Source organism: Aethalodelphis obliquidens, unplaced genomic scaffold, assembly GCF_003676395.1.
Source record: "Aethalodelphis obliquidens isolate GAN/ISIS:26980383/991018 unplaced genomic scaffold, ASM367639v1 scaffold11, whole genome shotgun sequence".
Taxonomy (NCBI): Eukaryota; Metazoa; Chordata; class Mammalia; order Artiodactyla; family Delphinidae; genus Aethalodelphis; species Aethalodelphis obliquidens.
Window position 1 is genome coordinate 39,322,814 of NW_020837955.1, and position 17,935 is coordinate 39,340,748.

Here is a 17,935-nt window from a genome sequence, read left to right on the forward strand (position 1 = left end):
CCCCCTGCATTGGGAGTGAGAAGTCTTAGCCACTGGACCACCAGGGAAGTCCCGGAATTATTGCTTTAGATTGTCAGAGTTAGTGGGCTCAAACGGCTAGCTCCTAATCATAAGTAATAAAAAAAAACCCTCCTCCATTGGTCAAGCCAGGCTCCAAGGAAACAGTCAATCACTTAAGAAACATTCGCTGAGTGCCTTTTCAGGGCTTAAATTAATAAACTAGGCACTGGACACCCACTTACTTTAGGGGTAGGACGAAGAGTGGGATAGAATTTTTAAAAAGTCACACACAAATAGGCCAAAAGAGGGTGAAACCAGAGCAGGGAAAGGACGTTTTAGCTCTATGAAGGTAGAGTTCTTCAACATTCATTCTAAAAGCCATTGTTTCAAAATTATAATGGAATCATAATGTTGTGATAACACAAATGCAACATGGATTAACTCTACAATTCTTCACTGCCCCATGGCTGAGACCACATCCACAGAAAAGCTCCAAAAACACAATAGCCTGAGATCACAGGACAAGCTGACTTTGACAAGGTATCCAAGAATCAGAAAATTCTACTGCTTAAGAGAAGTTAACATTTAGTGTTATATTCAATTTTTGTTTTGTTCTGATTAGAATCCCTTCCAAGGGATCTCATCGTACATGTAAATTAAATTACTGTAATGACCAATGATTGCCTTAGGTACTATTTCTGAATTGTTTTAACTTAAAAACAAACAAAAAAGCAGAACTATTATTTTTACCAAATATGTGTCCTTGAAATGTTTCTCTTAATTTTATAACACTCCTTAAAAGTGTAATAATCTTGTAATTAAAGTAAAATCTTACTTATAAAGTATTTACCACTTTGAATCCTGGGGGAACAGTCACGTTTTCTGAATAGTCATCTTTCTAGAGATCTAAGGCTCACCTAGCCCCTTCATAACACGTACAATGTGTACAGATACATCACCCACTTCTCTGTTATGGTGATTAAAAGATGACCACAGATTCTCTGCTCCCACGGAGAGGTGGGGCCTATTTCCTTTCCCCTTGAGTCTGAGCTGGCCATGGGACTCAGTATGACTACAAGAATGCAGTGAAGTGACGATCGGCTACTTCCAAGGCATTCACATGCTTGAAACACTCCCCCTTGGAGCCAGCTGTCATTCTGTGAGATGCCCAAGGAACAGAGAGAGGCCACTGGGAAGAAACCAAAGCTTGGCGTCTGTCTTCAGAAAGCACAGACCGCCAACCATGTGCGTGAGCCGTGGAAGATGCTCTAGCCCAGTAAAGCCTCCGGATGACCACAGGCCCAGCCCACGGGACACCCAGCAGAAGGAGCCAAGTCAACGCAAAGAACCATGGGAAGGGTACATGGTCACTGTTATAAGCTACCAAGTTCCAGCAACAGATAACCAGACTTCTGCCTACTAAACAGAGTATACTCAGAATTCAACACCTTCTTCACAACTCAGCATCACCAATACATTGGTTCCTATAACACAATGATGATTGCAGATTTCCCTGAAGTGACAGGGGTCAAAGGCCAGACTGCGGCCCCAGAGTCCTCCTTTCTCTGGGGATTCAGTACCCACGTCACACTGTGGTCAGCTCTTTTACCTGGTGAGGCCATTCTCTGCTTCTCTAACCTGCTCTCCTACTTGGCATTTAGAAACCAGTTAGGCTTGTTTGACAGAAATACTTGTAATGTTTGAGTCCACAAAGGGCTCTACGCTGAATCCAATGAGTCTGAAGGGTAAAGCTAAGAAGTCTGTGACCTCTATTTCCAGTTCGCTCAGGACCTTTTTACTGTGATATAGACTGAGTTCCAGATTTGGAGGGGGGAGTGGCTGAGTTTTGAGCCCACCCGACTCCCACGACAGACCTCTCCTCATTTATCCAGCAACTGGCATCAGTCATGTCAATGATTTTCTCCCAGATGTAATTAAATACATACAAAAGATCCGTGTCTTGGCCTTTGGCCAATTTAATAGTACTAACCTAAATAAAGGAAAACACATAATACGGTAGGCTACATGCCACTGAAAATAAAATTTAATAAAAACCGTTATCAGTATAAACAACATTCTACTACAATCATTTTAAATCTGAAAGATTGGCAGTTGCTCCTTTTCAAAGCTATGCTACCTGAGGCTGTAGATTACACCTGTCAAAGACGGCCCTTTGAAGTCAATCTATTGCAACTCTTCAATGAGTATTTATGAAAACAATACACATCTAGCATAACATGAAACCACCTTCACTAAGAAAAGAATCAGAAGTTGAGGTAAGATGAAGCTATGTGTTAGCCATTGATATTCTGGCTCTGGTCCAGTAATTCTAGAAATGTTTGCAAGGGACTAAGTGAAACAAGATTGTGAAATTTGTCCTGAATAACTGTTTCACTGTTCAATGCTTCTCTTCAGTATTTCTCTCCATGTTCAATTTAATATGAATGTGTTCTTCAGACCCACAAAACTCTCAAATGTACCGTTTTAGCAATTGCAGAGATCTGGAGATTTCCCAGCACTTAGTCTCTGGACCTCTTCCCTTTCCTCTCTATAACAGGGCCCGCATGGTCTCACCCTGTTTCATGGCTTTAATGCCATCGTGCGTGGAGGACTCCCATTTATTCATCCTGCCAACCCGCTCTCCGAAACGGCAGGTCTCACGTATCCAACGACCTACTTGTCATCTCCAGCCTGGGTATTTAACAGGCTTTTCAAACTTTACGTATCCAAAACTGAGCTCTGATATTTGCCCCAAAGCCATAAACCTGGTCTTCTCATCTTCTTCCTTTTAATTGCTCAGACCAAAAATTTTGAAGTTACTCTTCATTTTTGTCTCAAATTCCACCTCTGGTCCTTCAATGGATGTGCAGAATAACAGCCTCCAAAGATGTGCACGTCCTAATCCCTGGGATTTGTGAATATGTACTTTGCTTGACAAAAAGGGCTGCAGATGTGATTAAGTTAAGGACCTCGGGATAGGGAGATTATCCTGGAGGGTCCAAGCTAATCGTAAGGATCTGAAGCTCAGAGAGCCGTTCTCAGCTATAGTCAGAGGGAGATATGACCATGGAGGAAGGGTCAGGGAGATGCAACGTGCTGGCTTTGAGGATGGAGGGAGGGGCCGTGAGCCGTGATGTGTGTGACCTCTAGAAGCTGGGATTCTCTCCTACTGGGTCTAGAAAGCAGCACAGCCCTGCCAACCCCTTGACTTTAACCCAGTGAGATCCTGTGATGGACTTCCAAGTCCTTCAAAATTCGGGATTCTGCTCCTTCCATCTCCCTCGTCTTTCATCCCCAGACTCCCGTGACCACCTACCTTTCTCCTCAGTCTCTCCACCGCAATCTCTCTTGCACAGATTTGCACTTTCATTATTTCACTCTCCTCAAAGTTCCAGTTAGCTTGCTACTGCTGAATGAACAGAGTTGAAACACTTCTGTCAGGAATTCACTATGTTTCTGGATTTCGGTAACTTTTCTGTCCCCTTTCATTAATGATATAGAATAGACCCCTGCTGTTTTTAAAGCATATGGCCTGAAATTTTGGTGAATCACCACAAGCATCAACTGAAATATTTGTGCCAGCTCTTGAGTTTTCCCTTGAACCACATACCCAAACCACAGATTAGCTCCTTTTGCAACATTTATTAAAGCTGTTTCTTTCTTGGTGACTTGAGGAGTTGTGGGGAAAATCACAGAGCTGCACTGAGATTCACATAACAGCGTTGTCACGCTTGCTCCAGCAGATCCCTGATCTTTCGGGCCACTTGTAAATAACCAGTACAAGGAGGCAACATCCCTAAGTATTAGGGAACTACTCAACTATCTGTACTACTTGCTGTCTTTCCCCCATATTTTCAGTCTCTCTACTTGAACCATTATTGAGCTATATCTTCTTTGGCAATTTCCAGAGTCTGAACCCAAATAATGTACGAACCCGCGTCCCCTGCATCGGCAGGCGGACTCTCAACCACTGCGCCACCAGGGAAGCCCCAAAAAGTTATACTTTTGTCAGTTATATTTAAAAACTAAGATTTTCCCTAGTGTTGCAGATTTCTGACTCTCCCAGGAAAAACACAACCTTAATAAAGTAAACCCTGATCTCCACTATGAGTACAAATGCTGAAAAAATAAAGGTATTAATTCTCTCCTTTTACAGGAGCAGCTCAGCAAAAGGAGACATCTGCCTATGTGGAACCTTTGGAATGAAGCTGTAACACTAACACAAACACTCACCACACGTACTCAACACATTTACTCAGGTTTTCACTTTGTGTCCTCTAGCTCTAGGTTTATGATAGACTTCCTAAGGTCAAGATCCGTTTCGGAGCCATCCTTGTGAAGTCTACAATATAAAGGGCTTTGCACAGATTATGTGATCAATAAATATTATCTGAAATAATAAACGATATACTTGTGAACCATGATTATAATGTTTAGAAGAAAGAAGGTTAATGAGGCATTACCAGTGAATAATAACTCTTCAGGATAAAGGGCTATTATTTTTTTTGGAGAATGGGATCATTAGTCCCATATTCCATGCCAACTCTATTCAAAGTGCTTGTTTGCGGCAAGATAAGGAGCTTAAACCAGAATGTAAATTAACTCACTGCCTCCTTCACTGAAGAAGTCTTGCTGTTAAACTGAAATAAACAGTATGATTAGTGCCATAGTCTATTTACATGCTGGTACCAGCTCCTAGTCTCATTGCAAACCAGTAACAGTCTGTGGACTGGCACTGGTCTGCAGACCACACTTTGAAAAGAAAGGTTCTGTACAACCCCTAAAGTTGGACCAGTACTAATGATAACGATAATAATGATGATAATTCTACCAATTAGCCTTTATAGAGTGCTTACTGGGTGCCAGATGCTATAAGTGCTTAAGCACTTTATATGGATTACTTCATTTAAACTCTTAAGGACCCCATGAGGGTTGACTTTATTATTTCCATTTTTTCAAATGAGGGAATTTAAGCCTTCAGAAGCTTAGTTAATTTATTCAGCTTTGAGATGCACATCTGTGGTGGAGCAGGTGCTGAAGTCCTGCAGTCTGATCTCAGCTTCACCCCAGGTACGTGTACAGTGTGTGCATAACGACATCGTACCACACTGCTTCCTGACTGCGTTAAAGAATGTGGGCTCCCACTGCAACACTGTGGGGTGAAGAAATATTTGATATTATGGGAGATGTCAGGCAGGGTGGTCTGGAAAAAGTACCGTAAGACAAATAATGTGCAGTTCTTTTATGGGAAGAAAAACATAGTTGTAATCACCCACATGAAGTTACAGTCAAATACCTAATATGTAAACTTTATTTCCTAGGCGTGTTACATTTTAATTGAAACAGTGGACTTAACGTTACTGGGATTTTTAGAAGATGACCCCTTTGCTTTCCTTTGTTTTAATTGGCTCAGAGCTCCCAAAAAGCACATCCTGCTGGTTTCTAGTATCTACTTAAAACCTTTCTTGAACAAGGTAAGGGAAAAATTCAAAACTTATTTTAAAAACCTTATTTCTAGACTCCTAAAGTTGACTCTGTCTTGACTTTAAGTAAGCAAATCAAATTGATCAGCTACTTAAAAATACTCAAATGAAAAATGATTCACTTTTAACTCAATATTGGCTCATACCAAACACAGCTTGAATAACCAATCCTGCACAGTTAATTTGTTAAAGAATCCTACATTCTGCTGGTACTTTGCATCTACAGAAAGACTTCCCAAGCTCAAGCAATGCTTATGTGTCATAATCACACATCACTCTCCACATGGAAGTTTGCAAATCAGGGGTTTGGTTAGACTTTCAAATGGCTGGGCCACCCAGTGCTTTCAAATGGCTGGGTCACCCAGTGCTTTCAAATGGCTGGGCCACCCAGTGCTTTCAAATGGCTGGGCCACCCAGTGCTTTCAAATGGCTGGGCCACCCAGTGCTTTCAAATGGCTGGGCCACTCAGTGCTTTCAAATGGCTGGGCCACCCAGTGCTTTCAAATGGCTGGGCCACCCAGTGCTTTCAAATGGCTGTGGGCCACCCAGTGCTTTCAAATGGCTGGGTCACTCAGTGCTTTTCAATATTACTTTGGTGATTTTTTTAACTGAATAACATTCTAAAAAGTAACATTTGAGTAAAAGCAGAGTTAATGAAGTATGCTAAAATATTAATTTGGCTCATGTATGCAGTCAGGTTAGGTATCTGAGCAAATGGGTGGGAGCCAATCACAGCTGAAATCTCAAGACTAGGTTACTGCCGGCCTCCCCGGGGAAGTCAGCGTATTTACTGGACCTCCACCGCACACGAAGCCAACTTTGACCCACTTTTTTTAGAGACAGTATTTGCTTGAGGCATTATCATACCTCCTGCAGTTACATTCTGCTCTAAATGGAGATCATGAAAAAACCACAAATACCAGGACGTTTTGTTCTTTGCGAACAAAGCAATGGGTAGCCGTTTTGCATCACCTTTAACAAAGCAATAATAAACTGATAAACTGTGTTATTGTGCTCTGTGGCAGGTGGAGGGAAGCACTGGGCTGGCCAGAAAGTTCGTTCGGGGTTTCCCATAGGTGCTATGGAAAAATTCGAATGCACTTTCTGGCCAGCCCACTGTAATCATTTCAGGGAATGCTGGTACATGAGCCCTCTGACAGCAGGGATTCTGTTTTATTAATCTTTCCAGATCTTCAGCTCACTTTTCTGGTCCCGCCTCTTTAGTCTCCTTGCGTTCTTCCACCACACCCTGCTCCTCCTATAAGATATATCCGTGTACCCCAGAGTTCTATCCTTGGCCCTCTTCTCGTTCCACACCATCTCACTGGGGAATCTCATCACATTTTTAACTTCAATTACTGAATGCTTCATCCAAATTTCTATCTTCATCCCAGACGTCTTTCTACAGTTCCAGACACACATGTCCAACTACTGCTTATGGGACACCCCAACTCAGATGACAGGCAATTTCAGAGTTAACATTCAGAACTGAGCTCATCATCTGCCCCATTTCTTACACTCCTGAAAAAGAAAAAGATGTCTTTCCTTCTTTCCTGTTCCAGATTCAACAACTGACAGAACGGTCCCCCCCCTCAGCGGGGAGACAGCCCTGGCTTCTCCCTCACCTTCACGCCTCCCCAATACCAACTCCGCCTCTCTCAGCTGTCCCTCCTCCTCCCACCAACACCGCCTTAGTATGTTAACATTTTTTCACGGATTACTGCAAAATCTCCAATTTTTTCTGCATGTAATTTTGGCTCTCCATCAATGTCATTCACAGGCTGCCGGGGATCTCCTTCAAATGCATAACTGATCATGTCACTGACTCAAGTACTTTTTATTGCCTTCAAGATAAAATGTCACTCCCAGGTTCTTTCTGATTTAGCCTGCATTTGCCTCTCCAGCCTCACTTCCTTCCACTCCCTTCTAATAAGTTCTCTCTGCTCCAGCCACAATGAACTTTTGCCTAGAGTTGGCCTCCCTGCCTCCCTGCCTTTGCTCAAAGCTCCTCCTCTGCCTGGGAAGCCCTCCTGCCCCCACATACGATCCATCTGGTCACTTCCTAGTCCCTGTATGAACAGCGACTCCGGAACCAAGGAAGCACCTAACACACTACGGATGCTCAATAAATGTTTGCTGTATGCTGGAACCAATAACAACCCTCTATGTTTAATAAATGCTTTGCAATATACACGGTACTTTCATTCATATCTGTAATCACATTTACTTCATTTCTATTCTCACAACTTGACTATACAACCATTTCAGGTTTTATTATCCCCAGTTATCAATGAGGAAATAATAGCTCCTGACTTTAGCAAGGTGGCAGAACTAGAAATTAATGCAATCATCCCTGACTAAAGGCTTGTCCTCTTTCTATTATTATTCAACTTAAATTATCAGGTACACACTGAAAACCCACGATGAGCTAAAGGAATACAGAAGCCTAGGTCATGGACTTAGCTCTAAAATGCTTAATCTAATCAGAGGCCAAGACCCATACACAAAAAATGACAGAAAACTCTAGACGAAAGTAGAGTGTGAGTGTGTGTGTGTGTGTGTGTGTGTGTGTGTGTGTGTATATATATAATAGATAGCCAACGACGACCTATTGTATAGCACAAGGAATTATACTCAATATTTTGTAATACCGGTAAGGGAAAGAATCTGAAAAAAAATATATATATATATATATATGGCTGAGTCACTGTGCTGTATACCTGAAACTAACATGAAACTAACACAATATTGTAAATTAACTATAATTCAATAAAAAAAAAATATTCTAAGAAAAAAAAGTAAGTATAGTAGAGTATAGGGATAAGTGCCAAAGTGTGTAGCGCCCCCAGTAGGAAAGAGAAATACATTCAGTGGGCAGTCCCCTAACCTGGAAGGCTTCCCAGATGGGAACTGGGGGTGTGGGTGGCATGGCTCTGTAGCCCGATTATACTACGAATGATTAAAAGGGCTAAGAGATGGGCATTTCTTGAGTCCAACAATTTGAGTGCAGACCATGACAGGTCTGGAGGACTGAAAGGAAACAGCAAAAATGGAAATATAATTGTTTTCTGCCTTTGACTGAACTCCTTATGAGTTTCACAAAGTAACAGAGAAAGAGGAAAAAGTACCCTCACTCTGGCAAAATAACAAACAAAAATCCAAAAACAAAAATGAGAAACTTCCTCTGACTTATGATAGTAAGTTTGCTAAACGGAAATAACACGTTCATTTGCTTTGTTTTCTTTCCTTCTTTTTTCTTTTTCAAATCATCCTACTAGGATTAAATAATGTTAACTTCCTACTGGAGTTATTTTTACTTTGAATTCTGATGTGGACAAGAGATTTAAATAAGAAAAAGAAAGGCTACTCTTACTGGCTACCTTGCTATTCCTTGTGACAGTGCTTTGGCTTGCTACGTGTAGTTAAGCATCAGTCAGCCAAGTAAATAATAACGTAACTATTCTATCCAGTGATGAGCTTGGGAACTTTTTTAAAAATCAGGACTTCATTGTTTTTAACTTGACCACCAGTAACACCCTGAAAATGACAGCGAAAAGAAACAGAAAACAAAGTAGTAGAAAATCCCCAAAGGGACAACCAATACCTTTACCATTCATCTCAACTCCTAGGACATTAGCAACCTTCTGACCTCAGGATATTTCCTCCAATAATGTATCCTTTACCTAGAGCGATTTCTCTAAAGCTCTTCTCACTCATTCAACAGACATTTAACAAGTACATTGTACTAGGGCTGGAGGAAGAGAAACTGAATGTTGTCCCTGCCTTAGACATCTTTGTACCTTCCCCTCCTCCCACTTCCCCCCACCCACAACCAGTCATTTCTTCCATAGGTACACTATCCCCTAAAATCCAATGTTGCTTTTCAGTTGCCAAAGTCACCTGTTACCTAAAATATTTCAGTGCAGGATTTCCTCAATGTCAAGTTCATAACTACTGATAAAATCATTCATCTATAATACAAAGTATTCACCAATGCATATCTCCATTTTTCCAACCTTAAAATCTGCATGCAACTACTAAACTCCTGAGTCCTTGTTACTCTGGCACGAAGATCTACAATGTTGCTTCTTCTTTTTAAATACAAATGCCTAATCCTTTACTATATGGGAAATTTTAACCCTACCTTTTTTTTTCCTGCTAATAAAAGCCAAGTTTTCATCACTATCTTATCACATTGACTAAGATGTTATTAATGAGCACCATTATGTTTGTTTCTTGGATGGAAAGACCAATTCATGATTTTGCAAATGATGTGAAAAATAGAGTTTGAAAAGACTATACGACCAAAGTACTGTTGATCTTAGATGCTTTCTGTCTAAAAATCCATCCCCTGTGTCTCTATGTAACATGAACAGGTATTTAAGGTACCATGAAGTGCTTACTTTCCAACCTCAATTTATTACTTTAATATTTTAGCTTATGAATTACGGATTCTGTATATATCACACTGCTTGTCGATATCCACACATAAACCTTCTTGCTTTGACAATTAATCTGAAAATGTCTCCATATAGTCTGGGAGGGGAAAGCCTAATTTGGTGGAATATAATAAATGTCCCTTTTCAACACAGGATATATGCTTCTCAGGTTCAATTAACCTCTGAATGATTCTAAGAGAAAAGTAATTCTCCTTGATGTTCCTTGTCTACATAGCGGAAATCTCTCTAGTGGCAAAGAATGAGTAATCACTTACATGACCGCAAAAGGCCACTTTTCATTTCCCTCAAGTACTGTCTAGAGCAGCAGGAGGAATTGATGGAGGGGTCATAATCTCCAGCATGAGCACTAAATCAGTCATGCCATTTTCCTCCCACCTGCACTTTCATTCTCGTCCTTTTCCTTCTCTCTTCTCCATTTTTCCCTCTTCCTTACAGTTGTTTTTCTTAACTTACAGCACTCTCCCCGTGGTTTGAATTTTTACAACCTACCAGATAAAATCCCTGGTGACCCTCAAAGCTTCCTTGCCTGCATCAGTGTTTTAAAAACAAATATTAGGAAAGATTACGGTGTGGGATCACGTTACACTTGTTTCACATACCTATAAAGTTTTGGCACAGAACGTGAGGGCTGATGCCACAACTCAATCGAAAACCGGGAGGGCTGAAACAAACACACACACACACACACAAACTAACTCAACCGGAAAGATCCGACTCGGGCCCACAGCCTGAAATGTGACACTTGGGATGACAGTGCAATGCGGAGCGAAGGAATTCTCCCGGGTTTCAGGATACAAGGGACACACTCGGCCCACTGCTGACGACAGAAGAGGCTCTCATCTGCTCCATGCTTCCCGCAAATGTGACACGAGTGACCCAACTTTCCGCTCCCAAGGCGGGGCCGGGGTCCAAGCCCCCAAACCCCACCCCCGCGGTCGGGGCCCCCTGCTTGGAGGGCTGGTGTGCACAGGTTCTCTCCCCGCGCCGAGACGCTGCTACGGGAGGTTGGGGGAGGCCGCCTCCTCCGGAGCATTTTACGAGTCGGGGCAGGGTCGTCCCGGGCCAACGGGCGGGCAGGGGGCCCCAAGCGGCCGCAACAGGTGCGCCCGGGCCGCCCACCCGCCCCTCGCGCCGCCGGGCCCGACCTTTACCTGCAGCGGCGGCTCCCGAGTCCGGGGAGGGAGGCTCAGGCCCGGCCGCCCTACCCCGCGGGGCAGGCCGAACTCGCCGGATGCACGGACCGACGGACCGACTGACGCCTTGGGTCGCCGACGGAGGGCCAGAAGGCCCCCAGCCGAAGGCCCGGGCACCGGCCCCGCCGGGGCCGCGAAGGCCGCCAGGGAGGGCGCGATCGCAAGATCAGGCCTCACGGGCAGAGAGTCTTCAGCCGGCGACCCCGCCGCCACCCTCGCTCGGTGCCCCTGCGACGCGCGGTCCTCGCGGCCGCCTGCGTTGCCTCGCGGCTTTTGGTCCCTCCCTCTCGCCGTCCTTCTTGCCCCTCCTCCCCCGCCCTCCGGGTTGTCAGGGCAACCGGAGAGACGCCGGCCCTGGAGGAGAGGCTTTCGGAGGGGCTGCGGCGGCGGCGGCGGCGCGGGGGGCTCGGCCCGTGGGGCCCCAGGAGCATCTGACCATGGAGCCCCAGAGTAAGGGGGCCGGGGCCAGGGCCGGGGCGGGCGGCCGGGCCTGCCCGGAACGGGTGTGGGCGCCCTGCGCGCGGCTCCGCAGGCTTTTAATGCTTTTGACACAGAAATACGGTCTCCTTCTCGAGCTTTCTTCTCTTGGAGAGACAAGAAGGGGGCTAAATCCTGCCGAGTGTGTCCGCCGGGAGCCGGAGGGCCGGGTGAACTCGGTAGTGTGGGCAGGAGGATGCAGCGCCGCCAGTGTGTTCCTTCCTGAAATGACCCCCAAGCAAATCCATTTCTTATTACTATTACTGTCATTGTTGTTGTTATTTTGTTTGGTAGTTTGATTCATTAACTGTAAATAGCCATTCTGCTTCTAAAATGTCAGCAATTAAACATGCAACAAGGCTAGGTCTTGTATTTATTAGAAGAGATCCCGTCCTCTTCCCAGTAGTCGGAGATTTGAATGAGAAAAAAAGTTTGGAGCTTTGTCCAAAACTGTTAAATTCGTTACTGGAGGTTCTACGAGGTAGGCTTGGACACACACACAAAGTTACGATTTCTTTTTCTGTTTCCCACATTGTTTGACAAAAGGTGGGCAGTCTGGAGTTATCAGATCTAACACAAGCTTTAATTTACTGTGTTGATTGTTGTTGTTATTATTATTACTACGACGACTACTACTACTCAAACCTCTCTAGAAGGACAGTGCTCCGTCCTTCTTTCCCAAGCTAATGTTTTAGTGCTCCTTTTGTTCTTAAAATAAGAACAGTGTTTTATATGGATGGACACTAGAAAGCCCTTGAACTTTTATAGAAGGATGCAGTTTGACTCTCCAAACCAAGTCGTCTTTTCTTGCACCATTTCAGAAATGGAAGTACTCAGACCAAATCCATTCCCTGGGGGATATGCTGACATTATTAAAGTTTCCAAGAAGGTTTTTAAAAACTTTTGCCTTTCTTTTAACTCACTTGCTGAGGAGAAAACTTACAAGTTGAGAGTTAGAGTTGTTTAAGTTGATTTTGTACAGTATTCTGTCACTTGCACTTGTAACTCTCTGGATTCCACATTTTATCTAACCTATTGAAAGAAATTTACAATAATACTGAAATTTTTGTTTCATTTCAAACTGATGCCAAGGTGTGTATGTTTTCTCTTTAGAGAAGAAATAAATCGAAGTGAAATATATCTTTTAAAACAGCAACTTTATTTCTTCAGATTTATGTTACTGTTTAAATGTGTAAACTATAACTTTCCAATCCGTCAGTGCTCAGACTGTTTATCCGCTCTCTCGTTCATGGTATTCATTATGCTCCAAACACTGTCCTAGGGGTGGAGGATGGAACAATGAATAGGACTATGTGGGCTTTGGTTATCCCTGGAAAACTGAGCAGACACTTGCCCAAGAATTTTTGAAACCTCCCTGGGGTCTGAGATTGGGGAAAAAGAGATGGGCAGAAGGCTTCCAGCAGGAAGCAATAGTAGGCTTGCAGAATGACCCAGCAAAGAATGAGGGAAAGGGATTCCAGAGAGAGGGAATCCCTTGGGTATAGGCCCTGAGACCTGAGAGAGTAGTGTGGGTTTGAGGCTCAGAGTTCAAAGATCAGTAAAGCTGTAAGTGAGAGAAGCCAGAGGGGTGGAGGGGAGGAGAAAGAAAAGAGACAAGCCTGGAAAAGTGAGTAGGAACCAGATCCCAGAAGCTCTGTAAAACTGTGAGAAATTTATTACTGCTATGAATTACACATTTATATCTCATCTCATTGGATTTTAAGGTGGAAAATATTTGTTAAGGAATCTATGCCTGGGACACAACTATAAATTTATTCTTTCTCACATACTCTCAAATGCTGTTATCAATTTAATTTTAGATAATTCAAACAATAACCATTTACGATAGGGAATTCTTTCACAGCCTAATAAACACCATTTTGGGTGTTAGTAAATATTTAAAAGGACAAGATTAAATGATCTTTAAGATCCCATTTAACTTGAAGATTCATACCCAACCAGATTTCACCTGAGACTCAAGTTGCTATTTTATTCTCTCAAAGGTGTTGGAGAATGCCATGGCTGTGATATTAACAAATATTACAGTTATAGGGTCACCATATGTTGCTGTGCCAATGTGATCCGACATACCTTAAGCCTGGTGTGTACGTGCTACCTTTTGTCATTGAGGGGTTTCAAATAGCATTTACAAGGGTAGTTGAGTATAGCATCAGTGACTTGATTAAAAGGAAGGCTCCTTCTTAATTGTTTTTAAGGATTAAACATATATCTAAGGACAACACCAAGGAACTACTAGGAATAACCCCCAAGTCAGTCTTATCCATTCTGTTTCCACACACTCAGTTTTCTATTACTTTTAGCAATGACCTTTATTAACTCAGTCATTAAAATCCAATAAACATAAACTCTTCAGATCCCACAGCTGGATCATACTCTGGCACTAGGCAGAGGGTGACAAGGGCTACCACTGTTTTACAGAATGATAATAAGTCAATGATCCCAGAAATGACTCCTCAGGGAAAGGGCAAATTAAATAAACTCACAACCTTGGGCCGTTCAGCATGGTTTTGGCTCTTGGCTTACACATTTACATATTTAATTATTTTCTTCCTAAACTAACAACACTATTGGAAAGCTAACCCATGTATGAAATAACATGGAAAATGTACATCAAATTTCTTTTTTTTTTTTTAAAGAAAATATTTAAGTTCAACAGTACTATCTCTTCCCTAAGTTTTTAGTGAGTGACAATGCCAAGGGGTAGCTTTGGGGGTCTTTAACCCTCCCCCCCATGATCTTCCCTAGTCCACCAAATCACCCTAAACAAACACATAATCTGAATTTTAAAATGTGTGTATATATCAATTGCAGCATCAAGACAACTCCCCAGCTCCCACTTACAGCCATATTGCCACCTGTCCCCTAAACTCTCCCTATAAAATAATCTGGGCCTAGTTTAGGCCAGGCAGCAGTTTCTAGATACACACATGCCTTTTAAAAGAAATGCTCAATGGGATTCTAAGTTATTCCAATGACTAACAGACGGAGGCATATCCTTAAAGGAGTGAAGACTTCTCCAAACCGGTTTTCCCACTGGTCTTCCCCATATTTGAGTAGGATTTCACCACCTTCCCAGTTACTCCAGCTGGAAATCACAGTCATCCTTAACTACTCTCTTTTACTCGCCACCCCTCCTACTCACCCCACCCACCAGAATGCATGTTTATTTTATTTTATTTTTTATATATCTTTATTGGAGTATAATTGCTTTACAATGTTGTGTTAGTTTCTGCTGTACAAAAAAATGAATCAGCTACACATATACATATATCCCCGTATCTCCTCCCTCTTGCATCTCCCTCCCTCCCACCCTCCCTATCCCACCCCTCTAGGTGGTCACAAAGCACCGAGCTCATCTCCCTGTGCTATGCAGCAGCTTCCCACTAGCCATCCTTTTTACATTTGGTAGTGTATATATGTCAATGCTACTCTCTCACTTCATTCCAGCTTCCCCTTCCCCCCTTGTGTCCTCAAGTCCATTCTCTATGTCTGCATCTTTATTCCTGCCCTGCCACTAGGTTCATCAGTATTGTTTTTTTAGATTCCATATATGTGCGTTAGCATACAGTATTTGGTTTTCTCTTTCTGACTTACTTCACTCTGTATGACAGACTCTAGGTCCATCCACCTCACTACAAATAACTCAATTTCGTTTCTTTTTATGGCTGAGTAATATTTCATTGTATATATGTGCCACATCCTCTTTATCCATTCCTCTGTCGATGGACACTTAGGTTGCGTCCATGTCCTGGCTATCGTAAATAGTGCTGCAATGAACACTGTGTTACATGAGTTTTTGAATTATGGTTTTCTCAGGGTATATGCCCAGTAGTGAGATTGCTGGGTCATATGGTAGTTCTATTTTTAGTTTTTCAGTTTTTTCCATACTGTTCTCCATAGTGGCTGTATCAATTTACATTCCCACCAACCGTGCAAAAGGGTTCCCTTTTCTCCACACCCTCTCCAGCATTTATTGTTTGTAGATTTTTTGACGATGGCCATTCTGACTGGTGTGAGGTGATACCTCATTGTGGTTTTGATTTGCATTTCTCTAATAATTAGTGATGTTGAGCATCTTTTCATGTGCCTCTAGGCCATCTGTATGTCTTCTTTGGAGAAATGCCTGTTTAGGTCTTTTGCCCATTTTTGGATTGGGTTGTTTGTTTTTTTGATATTGAGCTGCATGAGCTGCTTGTATATTTTGGAGATTAATCCTTTGTCAGTTGCTTCGTTTGCAAATATTTTCTCCCATTCTGAGGGTTGTCTTTTCATCTTGTTTATGGTTTCCTATGCTGTGCAAAAGCTTTTAAGTTTCATTAGGTCCCATTTGTTTATTTTTGTTTTTATTTCCATTACTCTAGGAGGTGGGTCAAAAAGGATCTTGCTGTGATTTATGTCATAGAGTGTTCTTCCTATGTTTTCCTCTAAGAGTTTTATAGTTTCTGGCCTTACATTTAGGTCTTTTCTCCAGTTTGAGTTTATTTTTGTGTATGGTGTTAGGCAGTGTTTATTTCACCTTCAGAATACACCCCAAATGTACGTCTTTCTCTCCCTCCCTGCTGTAATCACTGGTCCTCCAAGCCACCATCTTGACTAAACCATGACAGGAGGCTCTGCTGATTTCTGCATGCCCTTTACCCCAGCTGTGCTCACCTGAGAGCCAGAGTAAGCTTCTCAGAATACACAGGTCATATCAAAAAGCCCTCCAGAGTTCTTGTTTAGCTGCTTCTTCAAACCACTGTGTACATGATCTTGGACACATTATGCCTCCGGCATATAGGTCTTTTAGTCCCTTAAACATCTCAAGCTCCTTTCAGGACTGCAGGTCTTTGCACAAGGTTCTCCCTCTGCCAGGGATGCTCCTCCATCCTGCTCTGGCAGGTTTGATTCAATGTCCTCTGGTTTCAGCTTAAATGTCACTCTTGTTGAGTAAGCTCTGACTCCCTAAAGAGGGCTGGGCCCCTCTCTATGTTATTCCTATCTCTACTATGATCACAATCTGTAATTCTTTTGTTAATTTTCCAAATCTGTTTTCTCCACCGGTGTGTAGGGTGGTGGAAGAGGGCCCTGTCTGCCATTCTGTCTCCAGTGCTTAACATGGAATAAGCCCCAAACAAGCATTTATTGAATGGATGGCACTGTTGTTAACACCTGGGTGCCTTATTTAATTTTATTTCCTTAAGAGCATTGCAGTGTGCTTAAAAAGAAAACCATTTTACTCTATAACAGAAAGGGCTGTGCTCCAGTGAAATTGAAGTACCTCTTGTGGAGTACACTTTGGGTAAAGTTCATTTAAATCAGGTGCTTATAAATGTTAGGTGAATTACAAGTATGGCATTGCTTTTTCTTCACTAGTTTAAAAGAGGTGTTTTAAGTATCTCATTCTATCCAGCAAAATTAAGGAAATAGGAAGCTAATCTTATTTGGGGTACTAAAGGACTGCCAGATCATAGACTCAACAAAATCTTTGCACTGCCGTGGAGTACTTGTTCATTAATTACCTGAGAGACTGGTAGGAATTTAAGAGTAATAAATTACTTAAGCCCAGGAGTGTTTTTAAAAGTCTGTGTAGGGGCTTCCCTGGTGGTGCAGTGCTTAAGAATCCGCCTGCCAATGCAGGAGACACGGGTTCGAGCCCTGCTCCGGGAGGATCCCACATGCTGCAGAGCAACTAAGCCTGTGAACCACAACTACTGAGCCTGCGCTCTAGAGCCTGCGAGCCACAACTACTGAGCCCGTGTGCTACAACTACTGAAGCCTGTGCGCCTAGAGCCCGTGCTCCACAAGAGAAGCCACCACTATGAGAAGCCCGCGCACCGCAACGAAGAGTAGCCCCCTGCTCACCGCAACTAGAGAAAGCCCGTGTGCAGCAACAAAGACCCAATGCAGCCAAAAATAAATAAATAAAATAAAAATCTATTAATAAAATGGTAAACTAATTTTTAAAAAGTCTGTGTAACAATTTTTGTCAAGTAGTCTTAGTCTCTAAAGAATATTAATTCTATCAATTAGGTTATAATTCAAAGGTTATTATTAAGAAATAAAGGCTTATATAAATAAAGTTTAAAACTTAAAAAAACTTCAAAGCAACACCTTTTAAATAGCTGTAGTTTAAAATCCCCATCAAAATCCCAAGTTCAGTGCAGTCCTGACCTTGGGATGCTCAGCCCGCAGGGTGGGGCAAACCGACTTTATGGGGGCAGCTGTGTCTCACCAGAAGCTCAGCATTATCCCCAGACCAAGTCTATACCTGACAACTTGGATTTCACCTCCTCTTGACAGGAAAAGGAAGCACTACTGT

At 42.6% G+C, this 17,935-nt stretch overlaps 2 protein-coding genes across 4 annotated transcripts in view; one reads left to right on the plus strand and one right to left on the minus strand.

Moving 5' to 3' along the window:
- The window catches only part of DHX32 (DEAH-box helicase 32 (putative)), a 51,082-nt gene extending 39,773 nt beyond the window's left edge, over positions 1-11,309 (minus strand). Inside the window, exons 1-3 of one of the 3 annotated variants that reach the window (XM_027112916.1) lie at positions 11,095-11,309; positions 4,256-4,342; positions 3,317-3,409 (exon numbers count right to left, since the gene is read on the minus strand). The gene's annotated coding sequence lies outside the window, so the exon portion shown is untranslated. The remainder of the gene's footprint in view (positions 1-3,316; positions 3,410-4,255; positions 4,343-11,094) is intronic. The other 2 variants (XM_027112917.1, XM_027112915.1) reach the window with 2 other exon arrangements.
- A 199-nt stretch (positions 11,310-11,508) lies between these two features.
- Positions 11,509-17,935, plus strand: part of FANK1 (fibronectin type III and ankyrin repeat domains 1) — a 114,054-nt gene continuing 107,627 nt past the window's right edge. The window contains exon 1 of the mRNA XM_027112918.1: positions 11,509-11,586. Coding sequence (XP_026968719.1) covers positions 11,574-11,586 — 13 coding nt within the window. The 5' untranslated portion in view covers positions 11,509-11,573. The remainder of the gene's footprint in view (positions 11,587-17,935) is intronic.